This window comes from Myotis nattereri, assembly GCF_964212035.1.
Source record: "Myotis nattereri genome assembly, chromosome: 7".
Lineage (NCBI taxonomy): Eukaryota > Metazoa > Chordata > Mammalia > Chiroptera > Vespertilionidae > Myotis > Myotis nattereri.
The window spans coordinates 57,317,302-57,339,321 of record NC_138082.1 but is presented as its reverse complement, the minus strand read 5'-3'; the positions used below and the strand labels follow the sequence as shown (position 1 = coordinate 57,339,321).

The 22,020-nt window shown below is 39.3% G+C and overlaps 1 protein-coding gene across 2 annotated transcripts in view; it reads right to left on the bottom strand.

Annotated features, from left to right (window-relative positions):
• ACVR1C (activin A receptor type 1C) overlaps nucleotides 1-22,020 on the bottom strand; it is an 80,189-nt gene that overhangs the window by 21,173 nt on the left and 36,996 nt on the right. For both annotated transcript variants that reach the window (XM_081095174.1, XM_081095175.1), the window contains exon 3: nucleotides 3,149-3,388. In XM_081095174.1, coding sequence (XP_080951300.1) covers nucleotides 3,149-3,388 — 240 coding nt within the window. The remainder of the gene's footprint in view (nucleotides 1-3,148; nucleotides 3,389-22,020) is intronic.

Here is a 22,020-nt window from a genome sequence, read left to right as displayed (position 1 = left end):
TGATCAAGCACCCAATCAGTGCCACACACCAGGGACAAAGTAAGACATGACTTAAGGTACTCAGTGCAGCAATTAAGTTGAGACTGTAAAACTCAATGAAAGTTCCCTCGGTATCATTCAAAGCAGCCCCCCAAGATAATCTAATTCTTGGGTTGTCCACTTAGAGATTTTGTTTGAAGATACATGGATGTTGCTTCTCCTCCTGGTTCATTTTACTCTTTATCATGGGGGTTGCAGGAGCGGATGCCTGTCTGATGGAACATGGCACCTTCATGTCACTGTCAGTCAGAAGTGCTCTATCATGAGAGCAAAGCAGCAGCCTATCCAGTCTCTTAGAAGCCACCGAGACACTGTCCACTCTCCGAGACAGCCCAGGAGCACGGCAGTCCATGCTCCTCTCTCGCAGGCATTACATCTCTTTGAAATTGGTCCCTGACCAGGTCAAGGATAAGCTTCACAATTTTTGTTTCTCAGCACTTGACAAAGTTGCCTCTCGTTTAAGGTCACCGGCCAATTAAGAGAAGCAGAACCGCCGATCCCCTCTGCGGGGGGGCGGGGAGGGGAGCTTTTGTGGCAGAAGCCTTGCTGCAGACAAACCAGCTCTGCTTAGGAAAGGCAGTGCTGCCCTCACTTACGTTAGCCAGTGGTCACTGCCAAGGACGCATATGCAGCTGGCCTAGGGGAACATGCCTAAGGCTCTTTCGAATTGTGCATTACAAAAGTCATCCCTGCACTGGTACGTTTACAGCGTTCTTTTTAGGATAACCGAAAAAGGAGAGAGTCCAGCAGTCAATAAATCCAGACTCGGGTTTAAAGACGCACAGAAGGAGCAAAAAAACTGAATGTTAATTTTTCATTGTATGTCCTGGCTCATGACTACTTTGTTAAATATACAGTCTCCAGTTATAAAATCTCTAGAACGTTTATTTGAAAGAAAAATCCTTGGTCATATTAAACATATTCAGAGTTGCTCCAAAATACACATTTCAACCTAACACGGGCGAACTGAAATGTCTGGGTGGTAATTAAGTCGACGGTTATTTAATCACTTGAACCTCATGAAGAAATTATTTAAGGTTCCAAGGAACTTGGCACAAATCAGAGCTCTCTGTGCACATATTCTGTGCCTACACTGTTGCCAGCGCTCAAAATATTAGGGCACAATGGGCCCCAAAATGTAATACTCGAGGAAGAAAAAAGTAGTGAACTGAACAAGTTTTACTTTTAAAGAAAGAATAGCATCTTTCTAGCCAATAACTTGATTTGGATTTCAGTGTTATAAACTTTGTCGTTTGGAGACACGTTGCCAACGCTCCTCCCCTGGACATCCGCCACCTAATCTGTGCAGGGAGGGCGTAAACGTTGAGAGGTTGGTCAGTGAGAGGGCAGGCAATCTTGCCCCAGAAGCAGCCAACTACCTGGGTTCCCTGGGTGACACCATCAGGCCTCTCCTTTCTGGACTCTGTGGTGAGTCCATAGCTATATCCTATTACATATGATGCTCATATAGATGCCAGTGCCTTTCTCTTGTTGACCCCTGTTAACTGTGCCTGTCTGTGTGCTCCTTGAAATATGTTTGGGGTCATCATCCTTAATAATCCTTCCAAAGCAAGGGGAGATGCAGGGGCGTCTGACATGGCTCACCTAGCCTCACCCTAGTCCATATTTCAGCAACACCGCATGCTGACAGGATTTCTGGACGTGTACATGAGAGCAGGGAGCCTGCTGCCCCTCCGGGAGTTTGTGATCACAGGGGAAACTCCGCTCTATCACCAGAAACCCACGAAGCCCTCAGACGCTTTGTGCTACGAGAAAGGCTCATTTAGGCCTGAACACGGGCCCTGTACTTGAGTTGTGTCAGCAGGTCCTGGAGTTCCATTAAAGACGAAGAGAATTATCATACAACCTCAGCAGCAAAAGCCAGCACACCAGTGCTCTGCTCTTCCCTTTCATCTTTCGTTTCTGTGCTTTAAGAACATAGTCTTGATTTTAATTTCAGGTCAGCTCCCTGGGAACTTCCCCCACACATCCCAGAGGTACCTACAGATTCGGAAGACCTTCATAACCACAAGCGAAAGGTGCTCTGAGTACATTACTTTGCATAACTGAGTTCTCTTGCTCAGAACTCAGCTCCTTAGATACAGTAACTCCTTTGTGCACATGAACCATTACCAGGGGAGCAACAATTTTTCTTCCTCATCATAATGGAGAGGGGAGAGCAGAGAGACTCTTTCATGCTTCAGGAATTCTGAAGGACTGCCAGAATGAGAATCTGAATACCTAAAGGCTCAAAAGCCAACGGAAAAGACTTAATTCTTTAGGCCATGATGGTTTTTTCTCTTCTTCTAATCCTAAAATAAACTTCTATGTCAAAACTTAGCATGTACCAGATCAAGCATTTGAAATGACAGAATTCATATTGGGGTCCTTTTTTTGTTAAAAATTGTTTTTACTGGTTTCTTTACTTTTTAACCCTCACCCAAGGATATGTTTTTATTTATTTTAGAGAGAGAAGAGGAAGAGAGAGAAACATTTACTGGTTGCCTCCCATACACACCCCAGCTGAGGATCAAACCTACAACTTTCTGGTGTACTAGTATAGGACAATGCTCCAACCAACTGAGCCACCTGGCTAGGGCTGTTTTTATTTATCTATATATATATATGCCTAAGTGACCGAACGACTGGTCGGTATGATGCGCACTGACCACCAGGGGGCAGATGCTCAACACAGGAGCTGCCCCCTGGTGGTCAGTGTGCTCCCACAGCAGGAGCACCACTCAGCTGGCAGATGGGCGCCAGACGCCAGGCTCATGGCTGTTGAGCGCAGCTGCAGCGGCCGCGAGCCTCTCCCACCTCTACGACAGCGCTACCAAGCGGTGGCGGCAGCTCAGCAGGGCCCAATGAGCAGGAGCAGTGTGGCGCCCGGGTTTGGGCTCCTCCCCGGATTGCCGGTTTCAGCCACATCCCCCAGGTGGCCTGCAGGGATCGGGCCAAAACCAGCAGTCCGACATCCCCCTAGGGGTCCCATATTGCAAGAGAGCACAGGCCAGGCTGAGGGACCTCACCAGTGCACACATCCATGTACCGGGCCTCCAGCATTTAAATAAGAGTTTCCTTACTTAAGAAATGGACCACAGGCACATACCAGATCCGGATCCAGAGGCGGTCACATCGTAAATCAGATCTTTCAGAGTTTTCCCAGCATTTACCAGGTTGCATTCAGAGAGGGGCTCCTCCACATTCTGCCTCTTTTTCTTCCTGTTGCTACACTGTCGACCTTGGCATGCCCAGATGCTCAGCACTGCCGCCACGGACAGCAGGCACACTGGCACGGTAATAACAACGGTCAGCTCCATGGGTCCGAGTTTGGGGGCATTTGGTGAGGCTGCAATTTAAAAAGAACATGACCATCAATCAACCCATTTAAAATATTTTGGAAATTGGAAATGTGATCACCAACATTTCACATCAATAGTGTGCAGTGTACACTGATGACAGTTGACAAAGGCTCGCTGTGTTGTATACAAGGATGGGAAAGGAGGCTGGGGTCAGGCTGCAGCTAGGAATAGCTATGCCAGGTGCCAATGGAGACAGAATTAGGACCACGGAAAGCACTCACACGGGGGATTCTTTCTTTCTCTCTTTCTTTCTTTCTTTCTTTCTTTCTTTCTTTCTTCTCTCCTTATTTATTTATTTATGTTAATCCTCACCCAAGACTATTTTTCCATTGATTTTTAGAGAGAGTGGAAGAGAGGGGAAGAGACAGAGAGAAACATCAATGTGAGAGAAACATATCAATTGGCTGGCTCACACACATGCCCCAACTAGGGCCAGGGATCGAGCCTGCAACCGAGGTATGTGCCCTTGATCAGAAATAACCTGGGACAGTTCAGTCTACAGGCCAACGCTCTATCCACTGAGCCAAACCAGCCAGGGCAGGGATCCTTTTTAAAACCTCTAAGCATTTGACATTTTTCTCCTATTTTCTCCCCATTTTCCAGCAGCCCATTCTTAGAGCACATTCATTCATACTCATTCATGCCACAAGTAATTACTGAGCTCCTGCAATAATTTGTTGCCACCATTCCAGGTGTGGAGATACAGTGGTGAGAGAGACCAAATCCTTGCTCTTGTGATACTTATGTTCCACGCACCCAGCAAGTGGAGATAAGTGCTATGAAGATAAAGGAAGCAGAAGAAAGAGACAGTGTGATGGCTAGCGCTACTTTAGATAGAGTGATCCTAGAAGGCCGCTCTGAGAGCTACCACAGAAGGTGTCTCAGAGAAGTGTGTTCCGTCAGAGGGACAGCAAGAGTAAGGTGCTCTGAGATGGAGACCTGCTGGTTTGTTCAGGACAACCTAGGCCTCGAGTGAGGTAGGCCAGGAGACAGATAAAGAAATGGGGCCAGGGAAGAAAAGAGAGGAAGGGCATGTGGGGTCTTACAGGCTCAAAGGTCTGGGAATTGTATTCTAAGTAGAAGCTCCTGCAGGATTTTGAGCAAGTGAAATATGATCCAACTTAATATTCTGTGTGGCTGCTATGTGAAGTCACTAGGAGCACAAGAAGAGACAAATGAGAAACCTAATGAAATAATCCTGGCAGGAAATGATGGTCTTGGCTGACAACCGTCTCTAAAATAGTCCTTCCTTCTCATTCCCCATTCACTCTCTATACTCTTTTCCTGTTTTATTTTAATTCCTGGATCTTACTGCCACCTGGCACATCATCTATTCATTTATCTATTATTTGATTTCCTCCAAAGAGCATACGCTTCATGAAAGGAAGAACTTTGTCTGCTTTGTTCCCAGCGATGTCCCATTTTACAGTGGTAGATGGTCAACAACTAGATCTTGAATAGCAGAGTCACTAGAAGTCTTACTAGTTTTGTACTTTTATTAAGTAAAGGATAAGATTTTTCATTTCAGAAAAATAAATATGATAGTTGAAACCAAATAACATCAGGATATAATTAAATTTGGCACTTTAATTTTAAAATACATGGAGCCAAATTTTTTTAAAGTTCGTCCTATATCTAAGAAATCTTTTTAATTTAGAAAAAACAGTGATACGTGAAAAATCTATGATGTCAGATATTGCCTGTGTTTTTCAAAGAAGTTATTTTGACACTTGAAATAAGCACATAGTTTGTTTTTTTTCACACACTACTGACAGCCTCAACATCAATTTAATTTTATCCTCTAGTCCTAGCATCAGGGGATGTTGATTTTTGTTTTCAATAAACCTTAAGGTATATTTAATAGAATAGGGATACATAATTCTGGAGTCTTAACCTAATTATAGGTTCTCGAACATCAAGGAGAAGAAAAAATGCAGGCTTTGGAGAGAGAGAAGCAGGTTATATGTGGCTATTGTGCCTTGAGCAAATTGCACCCTCCCCTAGCACCCGGCCAGTTGCTCTGCACAGGCCAGTGAGAGGGTTAGTTAGACATGAGGCATCGGAATCAATAGCATAACACCTGCACCTGAGAGTCTAGACAAATTACCGTGATAATGGACCTTGTGAATTAAGTCACTCCTCAGACTTCCTTCTTTGCAACTGACAACCATAGAGTTGTATTAAATGTAATTACATTTTACTTACCATTGCAACCAGAATATATTAATATAATTTGAAAACAATTATTATGTAATTCTAAAGGACAAATAATCAAAATCCTCAAAATTGTGTACATAGAAGTTTCATTATAATCCTAAAAATATTAGTCTAGCTACAACCAATGAGTAAAAGATTTAAAGCTGTTAAGTGAACTTTGGAAACAAACATAACTCATGCTCTTCTACTGTGCCTCCTGCGTGTTGGCAGATCACCAGGTTGCCTTCTCCTGTGTGTCTCGGGATTCCTGTGAAATCATTAGAAGTTGTACAGGGGCATATGGGGAGAGCTTGGCCTTGAGTGTTCTTACGACAAAGGGTAAGAGTTTTCTAACTTGACTTTGCTTTAGAATCATTAACCATGGCACTTGCAACTTCTGAAGTTTGCTTATAAAAGCATTATTAAGCATTTCACATGGATCTTTCAAATTTACATCTCAAGTTTTATCTATATGTTTATGTGCTCACAAAAGTATTCTAAGAAAGCCACAGAATACACTCGATCACTTGCAATTTACATAAACATCTATTTAAACATTTTTTTTAATAAAATCCCACTATTGGATACATTTATATGGGTAAATTTTATTTTGATATATGTTATAAGGAACTATCAATATAAACATCACAGTTAAAAAGCTTATTGACTCCCTCATTTTAGTAAAGCTCCCTTATGCATTGCTCAGATCATCACTATGGCAACCAATAAGGAAGCAAAAGGTCAGCAACCCTGAAAATAGAATAATGCTCGAGAGAAGGCTACTGCTTTCAGGAATGTTTATTACACCAGGGTAATGCTTCTTTTTCATGTGAATAAATTTACTGGTACAAGTTAGTAAGAAAAAAAGATTACTCAGCTAGAAAAATGCTAGCAACACCATCCAGAAAGACCTCCCAAAACACTGAGCAATTTTTAAAGCAAACATTTGTAAAACAGTCTTCTAAGTCAAATGTTGATTGTCATCTTCATAGGAGATAAATGAAGAAAAACTGTAGTCTACACTCCGTGAGTCATGGTAGAAGGAGACAATGGTGCAGTTAAGAAGACATTTTGATAAGTTACCTCTGATTAGCATATTAATTTTACGAGCAGGTTTTACATTTTTTATCATAAGGGAACACTTATTATTTGATCATTCCCAATTTTTGAGATTGTCAATTGAGATGCATTCCCCATGGGGGGGGGGGGGAGTGGATATGTTAATCCCAAAAATGAGGTCTGGGAAATGCTGCATTGCTAATTAAAGTTACTTCACTCCCTAGTAATTAAATAGAAGAGGATGGGGAGCAAAAGAGAGAAAAGCACTAGTCTAGATGAGTCAGAGCCTAGCTCACAAATATCTCCCTTATGTAAGTTCCACATGCATTAAACCAAGACAATGCAGAGAAAGAGAGTAGTAACAAATGAATAATTAATAATTTTATTCCTCAAAAAAATATCAAGTGACACACTAAGCAATGAGAAATCTACCAAACCTTCATGATGACCATCTTTTAACCTGACATTTTAAAGCATCTTTATATGCGGGTACCATCATTTCAAACATTTGCTTGATGGTAATGAAAATACATTTCTAATTGGTTTCTTGTTGCTTTACAAAATTGGTTCAAAGGCTGGGTCCAGATGGATTGGCTTGTATAATGCTGCACCGAAGACAACTCTCTAAGCGGGATGCCAGAGAAGGTGGGCACCACCCACACACTCGTGGCATTTAGACTCTACCAAGGAATACATGATCCAGCGAGGGGACAACTCCAAAGCAATTTTGTAAGTAAAAATATGGAGGAAACTTATTGTAAGATCAAGGGAGGTGGGAGAAAAAAATCATCATGAAGAGTTCCATTCATGACGAATCAATCCAATATAAAAGAATATGTAACTAATGAGTCTAAGGAGCTAAGTCACAAACACCTTATATTTTTTGTTTGTTTTCATGTCTAATTTCAATTTGGAGTGTAAAGATATTTTTAATTAAAGTATAGTTGACATGCAATATTATATTAGTTTCAGGTGTACAGCATAGTAAAATATGTTGTTGGTATTTTATTAGGGATTGCATTGAACTTATAGATTGCTTTGAATAGTATGGACATTTTAATGATGTTAATTCTACCAATTCATAAACGTAGTATATTCTTCCATTTGCTTGGATTTTCCTCTATTTCTTTTTTCCAGTGTCTTGTAGTTCTCTGAGTACAGTTCTTTGGAGCATACACGCCAGTTTTATTTATCTAACACCCCCATGCAATTCTGTACTCGCTGATGGCAGGCAGCCCCTCCACACCCTGCGCCTGTCCTAGCCTCCTGTGTCCTCATAGTCGCCCTTATAAATGTCATCAGGAATAATCCAGTTAGAAGTTATTTCAGTTAGATCCCTCCAATCTGCTCCACTATAGAGAACAGCAAATGGTCTCCCTTTTTCTCAGAGCAAAAATAATCATGTCAAACAGGTTAGTTTTGATCAACATGGACCTCAAGTACTGAACAGCATCTTAGAGATTATAAAATATTTTATCTTAGAGATTATAAAATATTTCTATCACTGAGCCATGACAGTGATAAAAATAACATGAGAATTATTTCTGCCTTTGAACTGTATCAGATGAGCCACTGACAGACCATTTTGTTGGTCTGTGCTCAATTTCTAAATGGAAAAGCATACACTGTCTTCATCTGGCCTGATCCGATGAGAGTATGGCAGGCAGGGAACACCACACATAAAAAGATTTCCTGAACAGTTCTTGTGCCGCTGATTTTCTGGGAGTATGTGAGGAACACGGAGAAGCTTCCAATCTTCTTTCATCCACTAGCATCTGAATGTAAGTATAATAATACTTTTATATTTTAAGAAAATAGAAATGTTAGACTGAAGAATATAGTCTATATTCTTCAAAGACTATATTTTGGCACAAGGGATATGAAGAAAGTTTGACTCAGGCAGAAGTGAGATTAATACAGCATAGGAAAGAGAATTTAAATGGACCCCACCGCTTTTCTTAATTTCAGGGCATGGATCCAGAGATTCATTTCTTAATCTGCCATCAAAACGCATATACTCTGTGAAGACACTAGATAATAATTACTCGAAGAATATTTTAGTTTTTCCTCAAGCCAACCTTCTACATGGGAAAAAGAAAACTTCCTTTGGCGCTCCACCCATAGTCGTATCTCTGTCTCCCCAGCTCACAGCAGAGAGCCTTGTTCTGAGAAGGCACATTAAAATATTGATGACAAAGGAAAAGTTACAGTGTTCTGTCCTAAAGTTCATACTAATATAATTTCTCCCACAGGTAACACATTCACACAGAGCAGCTTGTTCACTTAGAAAAGATTGATGTAAGATAATCATATTGTGACCTAGTTCAATCACCAGTAAAGATAGTTGAGTAAATAGGTAATAGTGTCTATAGAACTGAGAAAGTAGGGGCTTACATAATGTAAAATTCTAAATTTAGTATTGGTTATAAATTTTACTTTCAATGTCCCATTACATCCCTATGAACAAAATTTCATAATTGAAATCAGTATACTTGTTTCTGGAGACAAGAAATGCTTCCTATCTTCCTACATTAAACTTTTAAAGCACAAGTTCGACTTCTTTGTATACTTGTATTTCACAGCACTTTCCAATATATGAAATTCATAGCATCTTTCATTTTATGGGAGGGTGGAGGGGGGAACATCTGGCGCACCTGCCAGCTGTGCACTGAATTCTCAGAGAATGAGCTATAAATGGATTGTTCATGTGATAGCAGAACAATTCCACAAGGGGTCCCGTGAGCATTTCTCAGCCTGTGGATGTCACCTTACACTGACTAGAGACCAATGAATTTATGTTTAAAGTAAAAAAACCATAAAAGAGACAACCATGAATATGTAAAGAAATGCAAATAAGACTTTTAAACTCCCAAAAGAATATTGTTCACTATCTAAATGTTGGATTTTTTTATAATTATAACATGCTTTAAAATTATTAATTTTTGATAAGTTAGATTCTAATGTTTATCTTCCTTCAGTTTGGTTTATATTGAAATACTAATTTAGACATGTGCCTAATCAATATGCATTATTCACATACTCTTAACTGATACAAATAATCAGTTTTCTTTTTCTCTTTACACACAGAATAAAACAGGTAGGTGGAAATTGTTCTGAGGTTAATAAAGCACCTATGTTTTAATGTTGCACATGTATTTTCTTTATTAAAACTAATTATTTGAGTTAGTAAAAAATATAATAGCTTTATTAAAATAGTCTATTGAAATCGGAAAGGAAACATCAGAAATTATTATTATACTTAGCCTTGCAAGCACTGGGTTTTGGGAACAAAAAGATGCCAGGGACTTGAGTGTTTTTGTTGAATAGTCTATTTCCATATGAAGGGTAGTAATTAGTGCAAGCATGAACTAAATAGTAATTCCTATCAAAATTAATCCTATAAATAACCATCTTCAATATCTATCGGCTATACTAGTACAAATTGAATGAATGAATGAATGAATGAATGAATGAAGAGGAAAGCCCATGCCCAATAAGGAAGGGCCAGTCACTTCAGCTTCAGCCAGCTGGTAAGAAGAGAAAGATATCGAGGATGCTAAACCTCCTGATTTTTCATGAAAAATCACACATTAGGATTTTCATATTAAGACTCTTAACTTTTAACATCATAAAAAATTCACTTTTATTTTCCAGAAATTGTGTAGATCACACAAAACTTGTCTGTGGGCCAGATACAATAAGTAGATAAAATTCTGGATGACCTATTTTGCTGTTTCTGTGTTCATTAGAACTGGGTTTACTACAAATAACAAAGGGAACCAAATAGAAGTTTTCTCTTCTCTTTCATGTAAAAGGAATTGGAAGATGGGTCATCCAATGTTAGCAATGTGACTCCATGAAGTGTTCAGCCAGGCTCCTTGCATCTCTCTTGTTGCCAACCCTGAGGTGTAGTCATTATCCCCATGGTCCGAGGCAGCTGCTAAAACTCCATCCTTTACTTCCATGCAGTGTGAGGGAGGGTGGCATGGTAATGTTTTGGAGTCTTCTCAGAAGTTCTCCAAAACACGCCACCCATTTCATTAGCCAGAACTCAGTCATATGGCCACACTTACCTTATGGGTAGCTGAAAATACTGTCTGTTAGGTGGACAGCCACACAACCAGCTAAAAGTCTAGGCTCTGGACTAAATGAGTATCGGAAGAAACTAGATATCTTTGAAATACTTATTTATAGTCATAGTAAACTCTGATCCATCCATTAGATTTCTTTTCATTAGAAAAAGAACATATGTGCAACAAAATAGGTCAGTATAAGAATTTATAAGAAAAGGGTTAAATAATGTCCTTGACCAGATAGCTCTCAATACCAACTCCAGATGTTAATAGAATGTGTAACTTCCATAAAGTTACTATATTCAAAAATTACTTTAAAATGATGTTTTGTTCTTTTGTTATGAAATGTAATAAATATACAAAACAGTACATACAATATGTATACAGGTTGAGTATAGAAATAATTATAAAATCCCAATCCCCCAGTCCCCTTACTCCCACATAATCACAACTTTATCCCTTCCCCAAGAGTAACCATTATCCTGATTTAAAGAATACTCATTCCCTTGCCCTTGTACTGTGTTTCCCGGAACCCCTTTTCATATGTGGTTCCATGTTGAAATTGGGATATTTACGTACATCTTCATAAATGAAAATGTGTTATAATTTCTTTTTTCATAATGTCTTTGGTGGGTTTTTATCTCGAGGATATGCATCAGATGAGTTAAGGAATGTTTCCTCTTTGTCTATGTTTTGGATAAGTTTGTACAAGAATTACCTATTCCTAGAAGTTTAGCAAATTTTCTTTTTTTTTCTTTTTTTTCTTAATTAAATCTTTATTGTTCAGATTATTATATTTGTTCCTCTTTTTTCCCTCCATAACTCCCCTCCTCCCAGTTCCCGCCCCACCATCCGCCCTCACTCCCCACCCACTGTCCTCATCCATAGGTGCATGATTTTTGTCCAGTCTCTTCCCGCATCTCCCCCCCCTTCCCCCCCCCCCAAGAATAGTCAGTCCATTCCCTTTCTATGTCCCTGATTCTATTATGATCACCAGATTATTTATTCACTTGATTCTTAGATTCACTTGTTGATAGATGCATGTTTGTTGTTCATAATTTGTATCTTTACCTTTTTCTTCTTCTTCCTCTTCTTAAAGGATACCTTTCAGCATTTCATATAATACTGGTTTGGTGGTGATGAACTCCTTTAGCTTTTCCTTATCTGTGAAGCTCTTTATCTGACCTTCAGTTCTGAATGATAGCTTTGCTGGATAAAGTAATCTTGGTTGTAGGTTCTTGGTATTCATCACTTTCAATATTTCTTGCCATTCCCTTCTGGCCTGCAAAGTTTCTGTTGAGAAATCAGCTGACAGTCATATGGGTACTCCCTTGTAGGTAACTGAGTTTCTTTCTCTTGATGCTCTTAAGAGTCTCTCTTTGTCTTTTGCTCTTGGCATTTTAATTATGATGTGTCTTGGTGTGGTCCTCTTTGGATTCCTTTTGTTTGGGGTTCTCCGTGCTTCCTGGACTTGTAAGTCTATTTCTTTCACCAGGTAGGGGAAGTTTTCTGTCATTATTTCTTCAAATAGGTTTTCAATATCTTGCTCTCTCTCATCTTCTGGCACCCCTATAATTCTGATGTTGGTACGCTTGAAGCTGTCCCAGAGGCTCCTTACACTATCTTCATATTTTCGGATTCTTTTTTCATTTTGCTTTTCCGGTTGGGTGTTTTTAGCTTCTTCACATTTCAAATCTTTGCCTTGATCCTTGAGCTCCTCTGGTCTGCTGTTGGGAGTCTGTATAATATTCGTTATTTCAGTCCGTGTATGTTTAATTTCTAGTTGGTTCTTTATCATAACATCGAGGGTCTCATTAGATTTGTTGAGGATCTCATTAAGTTTATCAGCGGCTTCTAGACAGTTCTTGAGAGACCTTAAAAGTGTGGTTCTGAACTGAATATCCTCCATTGACAGTTTTGTCCTATTTCTTTGTCTCCGCATTTTTTATGCTTTCTTGGTGCACCCCCTAGTGGTCTTTGTGTGCAGTCCTCCTGTAGTTAAGCCTTGATTGTTGTAGTTAATACTAGGGGGATTTGACCTCCAGGCCAGCTGGCTGTGAGAATCAGCTGTGTCTGCAGTGGGAAAACTTCTGTCCTCTAGGGAGATGCTAATCTAGCCTTTGCCTGAGGCTATCTGGCAAATGGCTCTGTGCAGGGCTTGGGCGGGGCGGGTGGGTCGATCGGGCTCGGGATCAACAGGGTGGGCCGGAGAGAGCAGTTATGGCGGCTCTCAGTTCCGTCCCTAGGGGCTCTGCCTCACAGAGTCCCAGCAACTGCTGCAAACCTCGGAAAGAAAGCTGCCTTCGAGTTCCGACTGAAGCCAGACAGTCCCGTTTCCCCCGTTTGAGTCTGGGTCCCTAGAGACTCGCCTGGATCTGGAGCTCAGAATCTGAAACTCCCTCCCGATTGAAAGCACCAACCGCACCCTCTGCCGCCAGCCCGCTCCGCGCGCACTCCGTACCTGAGTATTTCACTTCAGCACTGCGCCTCCTCTGAGTCTGGGTATGATATTCTCTTTTCTCCTAGTTGTAGAATTTCCACTCAGCCAGCCTTCCTGTGGTTCTGGATGATGTCCGTTCCATCTTTTAGGTGTGTTTTGATTTGGTTGTTCAAGGCAGCAATCTCCGGCATTAACCTATGCCGCCATCTTGGTTCTCCTCGCAAATTTTCTGTTACAGTCTCTTGGGCTTTAAATTTTTCTTTCTTTTTTTAAAAATATATTTTACTGATCTTTTACAGAGAAGAAGGGAGAGGGACAGAGAGCCAGAAACATCGGTGAGAGAGAAACATCGATCAGCTGCCTCCTGCACGCCCCCCCAGTGGGGATGCGCCCGCAACCAAGGTACATGCCCTTGACCAGAATCGAACCTGGGACCCTTGAGTCCTCAGGCCGATGCTCTCTCCACTGAGGCAAACCGGTTCGGCTTAAATTTTTCTTTATGGGTATTTTTACTACCATTTTAAAAAACTACTCATTCAAGTTTATAATGTCATAAGACTATTCAGCTTTGGTAAATTGTAATTTTCTAAAATATTAGGTTGTTATTAATCATATTCTTTCAACCTTATATAGTCTTACTAATTTTTAATCTATTTCTATCAATTACCAACAGTGGTTTATTAAAGTCTCCTTTTGAGATTGTTGACTTCTCTATTTCTCCTTATAGATTTGTAAATATTTTCCTTATTTTTGAGACTATTCTCTTTAAGCACACAGAAATTTCAATTTATTAAGAATAGCTGGTAAATTGAAACTTTAACCATTATAAACTGACCCTTTTTTACTCTTTTTTTAATATTAAAGTTTATTTTGTCTGCTCTTAATATAAAAATAAATTAACATTTTTGTTTGTTTAATATGTGCATGGTCTATCTTTTTTCGTCACAATAATTTCAACATTTCTATAAACTTTCATTTTTATACATTAAAAAATTTAATTGGATGGTCCTATATGATAACCTTTGTTTATTAACTGAAATGTTTTATCTATTTACATTAAATTATTCACATTTAAGTGTTATTAACATATTTGGATAATTTCTTTATGTTACCTCTCTTTCTCTCTCTCATATTCTCCCTCTCTCTCTCTCTCTCTCTCTCTCTCTCTCTCTCCTCTTTTTTTTCCCTCCCTGCTCTGTTAAATAATAAGCCCAAGTTTCCTCTCTGGGATTATAAGAAGATGGGCTTATATCCGGTTTACACTTTCAATAAGGAAAGAGACCTTTGATATCTCTGCTAAACATGGGGACTCTATTAGACAACCCAACTCGAGCAAACTATGTTTCTTAACTTTTATCTTTTTTGAACCTTGAGATCCCTAATAACAAAACCCAACATTTTTCTTATTAGATTAAAAGATACACATGAGAAAAAGTATCAGATAAAATTATGAGAAAGTTAGATAATAATGTCTTAAATAATAAGGGTGTTCACTGATTCACATAACAAGAAATCTGGAAGTAGGCTGGTGACTTTACTGAGTCTCTTTGTTAATAAATCATAGAGACAATATTATAGTTACTATTTTTTCAGTCATATATGCTACAAATATTTCTATCCCATGTTTAATTTATCTCTGGTTTTATTTATGTTATCTTTTACCATTCATTTTTATTTTAGTTTGCATGTAGCCAATTATATTTATCTTTTCCTTTTATAGCAGTTGGATTTTCTGTCTTATTTAAGAACAGCCTTCACACTATAAAGTCACAAAAATCATTTTTTTTCTAAATTTTCCTCTGACATTTAAATTGTTTTGCATTTCACAATTAGATATCTAATTGAGCTGTAATTTATTTTTGTATATGGTATGACACTGTTGTAGAGCCCTATTTTCTTCCAGATGGATAGATAATTATGCCAGCATCATTTCAAAAATAAACTGTCCTGGAATTTCCACTTCTATCAAGTTACACTTAAATGTCCACAGACGCCCTTCTTGGTGTAGCACAAACAAAAAATGCTGAATAAACTATAAATGAAAAACTTTTTTTCTATTACGTGATTAAGCTGGTGGGAAAATAAAAGAACTGTTCATCAGGCAAAATTACAGTACAAAGTGAGAGAGGTGCTTGAACTCCAGGGCTGCCGTTTGCCCTACAGGTATTGGCCAGTTCTTGATGGCTAAGTCTTAGTTTACCAGACTGGTTCACAAGATCAGGAGATAAAAACTGGCTCCTGCCCTAACCTGTGTGGTTAAGGTGGTTGGGCGTGGTTCTGTGCACCAAAAGGTTGCCGGTTTGATTCCCAGTCAGGGCACATACCCAGGTTGTGGGTGGTGGGAGTGCAGGAGGCAGTTGATCAATGATCAGATGTTTTTCTCTCTCTCCCTTCCTTTCTCTCTAAAACAATCAATGAAAATATTTTTTTAAAAAAACCTGCTTCCTGAAATAGTGAAAGGTCAGATTAGAGATCCTTGTATAAATTAGGAAACTATGAATGGCATTATATTGGAAACAAAACAAAACAGAACATGGTGTTCAGAGACAGACAGTGAACATATTCATCTATTTGTCTGTCTCAGCCTTGATTTTGGGCACAGAAGAAAAAAAAGTATCTTCAATAGTTCTTTACCACAAGCATGGACCCATACAGGAAGGCTTAAAGCCAGAATTCATGCCATATGTTGGCCAAAGAATCTTAATCAAAACATCAGCCCTAGATACCTGGCAAGAGCTAATGTAAATCTTCTCTGAAGGAGCACATTGCATTTTAAATATAGGTTTCAAACGTTTCCTCAGACATGGATCCCCAAAAATGACCTTAGAATCGAAAATCACAAAACACACAAGGAAAACAGCCACAAAGAATATGAGCCAGTAGAATAAAAAACAGCAAACTAACTATAGATATTGGAATTATCAGAAATTCAAATATGAGAAAAAGAGTTTAAGAGGCATGGGGAATAGCTACAGAAGGCCAAATTTATGTAAAATCAGTGAAGGAATTGTGAGAACTTATAAGAGGGCTCACAGAGAGAGCACATTGCAGAAAAACACACCCAAAACGTCTTCCTATGTGAATGAAACTTTTTTGTTTATTATTTGCTTACCCTACCTGGTGTCCCCCACCCCAAAAGTGCATATTATTTGTATAAATGAGTCTTATATTTTTGAAATTGAAATATTCTTTATTTTTTTTTAATCATCACCTGAGGATATGTTTTTGTTTTCATTGAATCTGGAGAGGAAGAGAAAAAAACAAAAAACATTTACCAGTTGCCTCCTGTATGTGCCCTGACCAGGGATCGAACTCGAAACTTGGATATGTGCCCTGACCGAGAATCGAACCTGAGACCCTTCAATGCATGGAGCACACTAACCATTTAGCCACACCAGTCAGGGCAAACCAGAAATATTCTTAAAGAGTTCAGAATACATCAGTTACTTTTTGGAGGTGAATTTTCCCCACCAACATGGCTCCTCTCCTAATTTCAAAGAAAGCTAAGAGTGGACAATCTGCACGAGTTACTGTATATTAATGGTGTCTGAGCGTACGAGGTCAAAGGTCACTGGAGAGAGAGTAAGAAAAGTAGAATCCCAGAAAGATGGGCAGATATTTCTGTAATTGAAGATAGCTATTCTTATCTGGTCTAAAAACAAACAGGAAGATGATATTAGGGTACACTACATAAAATATATATGCTTTTGTTATTTAACTGATTTGCATAGTCTATTTTTAATTTTTCAAATTTCTTTTGTGAAAATAGTAACATATTTCCCATTAGTGGGAACATGAACTTCAAGCACTAGTCAAATAAAGGGCTGTTTCTGGAAATGGTTGTTGTCTTTCAAGTTTTACACAGAAAAAGTCCTCTAAGTATCTATATATATAAAAGCCTAAGCGACCTTTACGACCAATAGACCCTAACCCTATGGTCGGCAAACCGCGGCTCATGAGCCATATGCGGCTCTTTGGCCCCTTCACTGTGGTTCTTCCACAAAATACCACGTGCGGGTGCGCACATACAGTGCGATTAAAACTTTGTGGCCCATGCGCAGAAGTCGGTATTTTGTGGAAGAGCCACACTGAAGGGGCCAAGGAGCTGCATGTGCCTCGCAAGCCGCGGTTTGCCGAGCCGCAGTTTGCCGACCACTGCCCTAACCAATCTTCTGGTTGCTATGACACACATGCTCAATGCAGGAGCTGCCCCCTGGTGGTCAGTGCACACCCACAGCCAACCCCCCTTGGTCCCTCCCCCGGGCCGGCCTGGTGGTCAATGTGCTCCCACAGCCAACCTCCTGCTGCCAGCCAACCTCCCACCGTCCCTCCCCCAGGCCGGCTGGCAGCAATGACCCCAATTGACCCCAATCAGGACTGGGCGAGTGCCAGGGGCAGGTCCATCCTTGCTGTTTCAAAGGACCTGGCATATATGGCATACTGTTCTTAAAATGTTTGCTCACCTTCTTGGCACTATGTGTTTTTAACCAAGGTCTCCTCTCTGAGAAAGGTTGTTTCCCCAGGTAGGGATTTTCCCCTGAAGTTAGGGAGGGAATAAACCCCTCAACTAAGTGCCAGGCAGGTAATTAATCACTTTAACTATGAACAATCATGCTTAAGCTACATAATCTTTACTCCCTGGAATGGAGATTAGAAACGCCCTAACCTTTGGAATAGAGATTAATAGGATGGAATCAACTGGTATAAATACAGATGTAACAAGACAACAGGACACAGAAACTGGAGACAGAACCTAGAGACAGAACCTAGCGAGAGAACATGGCAAAAGATCCTGAACAGAACCTGGCTACAGAACTTGGCTAGAGAACCTAGCCAGAACCTGGCTGAAGAACCTGGCTACAGAATCTGGTGACCGAACCTGGCTGGGGAACCTGGGGAGCCTGGCTGGAGAACCTAACCAGAACTTCGCTGGAGATCCTGAACAGAACTTGGCTGGAGATCCAGACCAGAACTTGGCTGGAGATCCTGGCTAGAGATCCTGGCTAGGCTGCTGATCAACTGAACGCTGTCTCCGAGTCATTCCTTCTTCGCCGACTCCGTCTACACCTTTGGGAACCCCTGGACCTGCTGGGGCAGGACCCCGGCAGGCGAGACGGCCTCAATAGGCCCTGATCACTGGCCAGGCCAAGGAACCCCACCCATTCACGAATTCATGCACCAGGCCTCTAGTTTGTGATAACAGTTGAACATGGAAGGTCACTCCAGTGACGTAAAACATATCTACCTCAATAAATTTCAGGGAAGGAAGTATTTCTACCAAACTATAAAATTACTTCTATCAAAAATTTATTAACTTCTAAAAATTAAATCCACATGCAATGTCAGAGAAGAAAGTATGTTTTAAGGGCAAGTGACTGAATTTAATATGATCTAAAGCAAATACTGCTTACAAAGATCTGAGTTAATTACACATAAATTTAATTCAATTTAGTATTAAAGGTGAATGGAAAAGGAGGTTTTTAAAAAGGCCTTTTAAAAGAAAAAAACACTTAAAATTAAAATATTAACTAGATTCTTAATAGGTATTTTACTAATAAGTTAAAATAATAAATGTCCTTGCTCCATTTAAAATCACCACATTTTAAATATCAGCAAAACAGTGTTTCTTAAACTGTAAACAGAACTTATTAGCGGGGTCTGACCAACATTTTTACTTAATGAAAGAGCATAGAGTATCTCACACATTTTAATGGTAAGAATATTTTATAAAATTCTTGTTTCAGTTGTGTGTGAATGCAGGTTGGGAAAATTATGTAAAATTTACATCTGTCTTTGTGTCATAATGGAAACATGAATGAGAATCATTAGTCTAAAGTTTTAAGAATTAGTCAAACACATAAGAGGCTTTTTAGGAGGGCAAGTGTGAGTTCCTACAGTTCTCTAATTGCCAAGTACGAGAGAACCAGTACTCGTACCAGTAAGAGCGAGGAGAAAAATGTCACAAGCTGTATTCAAGGTGGGAACTTTGTCACAAAGAAATGAAGCAAGAGCCCAATATTACACACAGGATCTAAGGAACAAGAGGGCCAGCTGAAATATGATACGATTGAGTTACCGTCCCTACATCAAGGCAGCTATCCAGAAATGGCCCCACAGTCAGGGTGATGAATGAATGAGCCAAAGAGGCAAGGATCCACTTGGCTTCCCTCAAAAAGATGTCTCAGATTTTCTCCAACTTCCTCTGATCACCTCCCAACCTTTTCTTTCTTGGCCCATGGAAGTGATGCAGAGTATTAATGACTATAGAAATGTCATACGATCTATTTTTCAGAATGCTCTCATATATACGGTATATATCATCTATACGTGATCACATTTAAAATTGATAAATCCCTGCTAGGCAGAGCAGGGGATATCAATCACACTCACTGATGACACTGAAGCAGCGGTGTTCCTGGCACCGGCTGTGTCGGTGCTCAGCCTGGAGATTCCCAATGCCTCTCCAAACAGCTGCTGCTGCAACACAGCTAAGAACCATTTAGTGCTGCCTCCCAGCGAGAACAGCCTGCCACCGGATGACTGCATATACAGCGCTGTTCCATTTCATATCAGCTTATCACACAATGCCTTGATCAGAAGCACATTCTTAGTTTAAGTAAAAAGAAAATGAATTCAATGAATTGTCACATAGGAATAATTACTGGATAGACAACACACATCTTCCCTATTATGAAAGATAGTTGAAAAAGCAATTAATGTAATCTGTGATATCAATAGACTAAAAGAGAAAAATCATGTGATAATCTCAATAAAGTCATGAAAATACTTGAGAAAGTTTAATATTTATTCACAATAAGAACACTTTCCCCTAAAGTGAGAATAAAAGTAAGTTTCCTCGCTTGATGACAGGCATCTATTAAAAGAACTAAAAGACATCATACTTAATGGTAAAAAAGTGAAGACATTCCTCCCAGAACAGGAGAAAGGCACGGAACTTCACTCTCATCACTCCTATTCATCATATTGGCAGTGTTGGCCAGTGCAAAAAAAGGCAAGAGCAAGAAATAAAATGCATACAGATCAGAGTGGAAGATTAAAATTTCCTGTATTCACAGATGATTATATATGTAAAAACATCAAAAATCTGCAAAATCTACTAGAAATAATATGTTATTTTGGCAGCTTTGTAGGAAATATGGTGAATATACAAAATTAATTTTAATATACTAGCAATTAACATTTAGAAATTGAGATATTAAAAACCATTCACATACAGAGTATGTGTTTATTATAATACATTTCATTTTCAAAATTGAGCTATCAGCTGTTAAAGAGTGTATACATTTTTGGGGACATCCTATATGTGTCAAATTCATCAAATTATCAACTTAAAATGTGTTTCATTATATCTAAATTATACCATAATAAAATTGTTTTTTAAAAAAGATGGGTCCTGATTACACTTGTGGTATTGATTCCAAGGTACTAAATAAAATAAAAGTTATTCATTAAAAAAAGGACAGCCAGATTATTTTTAAAATAAGTTAAAAGTACTAAACAGATAATTTTCGAAAGAAGACATAAGAAAGGACAAGAGACATATGAAAACATGCTCAAAGTCACTAATCATCTGAGAGATGCAAATCAAAACGACAATGTGGTACCATCTCACACCTGTCAGAATGGCTATCATCAACAAATCAACAAACAACAAGTGCTGGCGAGGATGCGGAGAAAAAGGAACACTTGTGCACTGCTGGTGGGAATGCAGACTTGTGCAGCCACTGTGGAGAACAGTATGGAGCTTCCTCAAAAGTTAAAAATGGAACTCCCATTTGACCCAGTGATCCCACTTGTAGGAATATATCACAAGATATATCACAAGAAACTAGAAACCAATCAGAAAGGATATATGCATCCCTATGTTCATAGCAGCACAATTTACAATAGTTAAGATTTGGAAACAGCTTAAGTGCCCATCAGCAGATGAGTGGATTAAAAAACTGGTACATCTATACAATGGAATACTACACTGCAGTAAAAAAGAAGGAATTCTTACCATTTGCAACAGCATGGATGGACCTGCAGAGCATTATGCTAAGCGAAATAAGGCAGTCAGAGAAAGATAAATATCACATGATCTCACTCATTTGTGGAATATAATGAACAACATAAACTGATGAACAAAAACAGATCCAGAGACAGAGAAGCATCAATCAGATCATCAAACCTCAGAGGGATTGTAGGGAAGGGTGGGGATAAGGGGGAGAGAGCAACCAAAGGACTTGTATGCATGCATATAAGCCTAACCAATGGACAGAGACAATGGGGAGGTGAGGGCATGAGGGGGGAGGTGTGTGTGGGGGGGCAATGGGGGGATAAGGACACATATGTAATACCTTAATCAATAAAGAAAAAAAATTTTTAAGGTACTATAGCGGAATATTGATATGGTGATATACAAATGCCTAAGAGAGGATAACAGTATCTTAAAATGTTAATTTATAAGGAAGAGTATGTATCTGTATATAGACATTAACATATCAACAAGCACTCACTTATTACTATATTAATAAATACCGAAGAAGATTCACTAACATGACATTCTCATGTCATAAGTTAGTTTTTGGTTTGAATTAATATCCCCCAAAGTTTCAGATCCCATATTGCTGATAAAATATGAGATTAAGATCTTCAATATTTTGTAAATTGGGGTAAAACACCATGACATTGGGGGAAGGCAGGAATATATCTGAACAATAATATCTTTCTGCTACTGAATGTTTTCACATGAGTGTGGGCACATAAAGAAGCTGTGCAGAAAGTACCCATAATAAAAGCTTCTGTCTCCATACAAGTTGGAAGTCTACAATATTTTATTTTTCTCTCT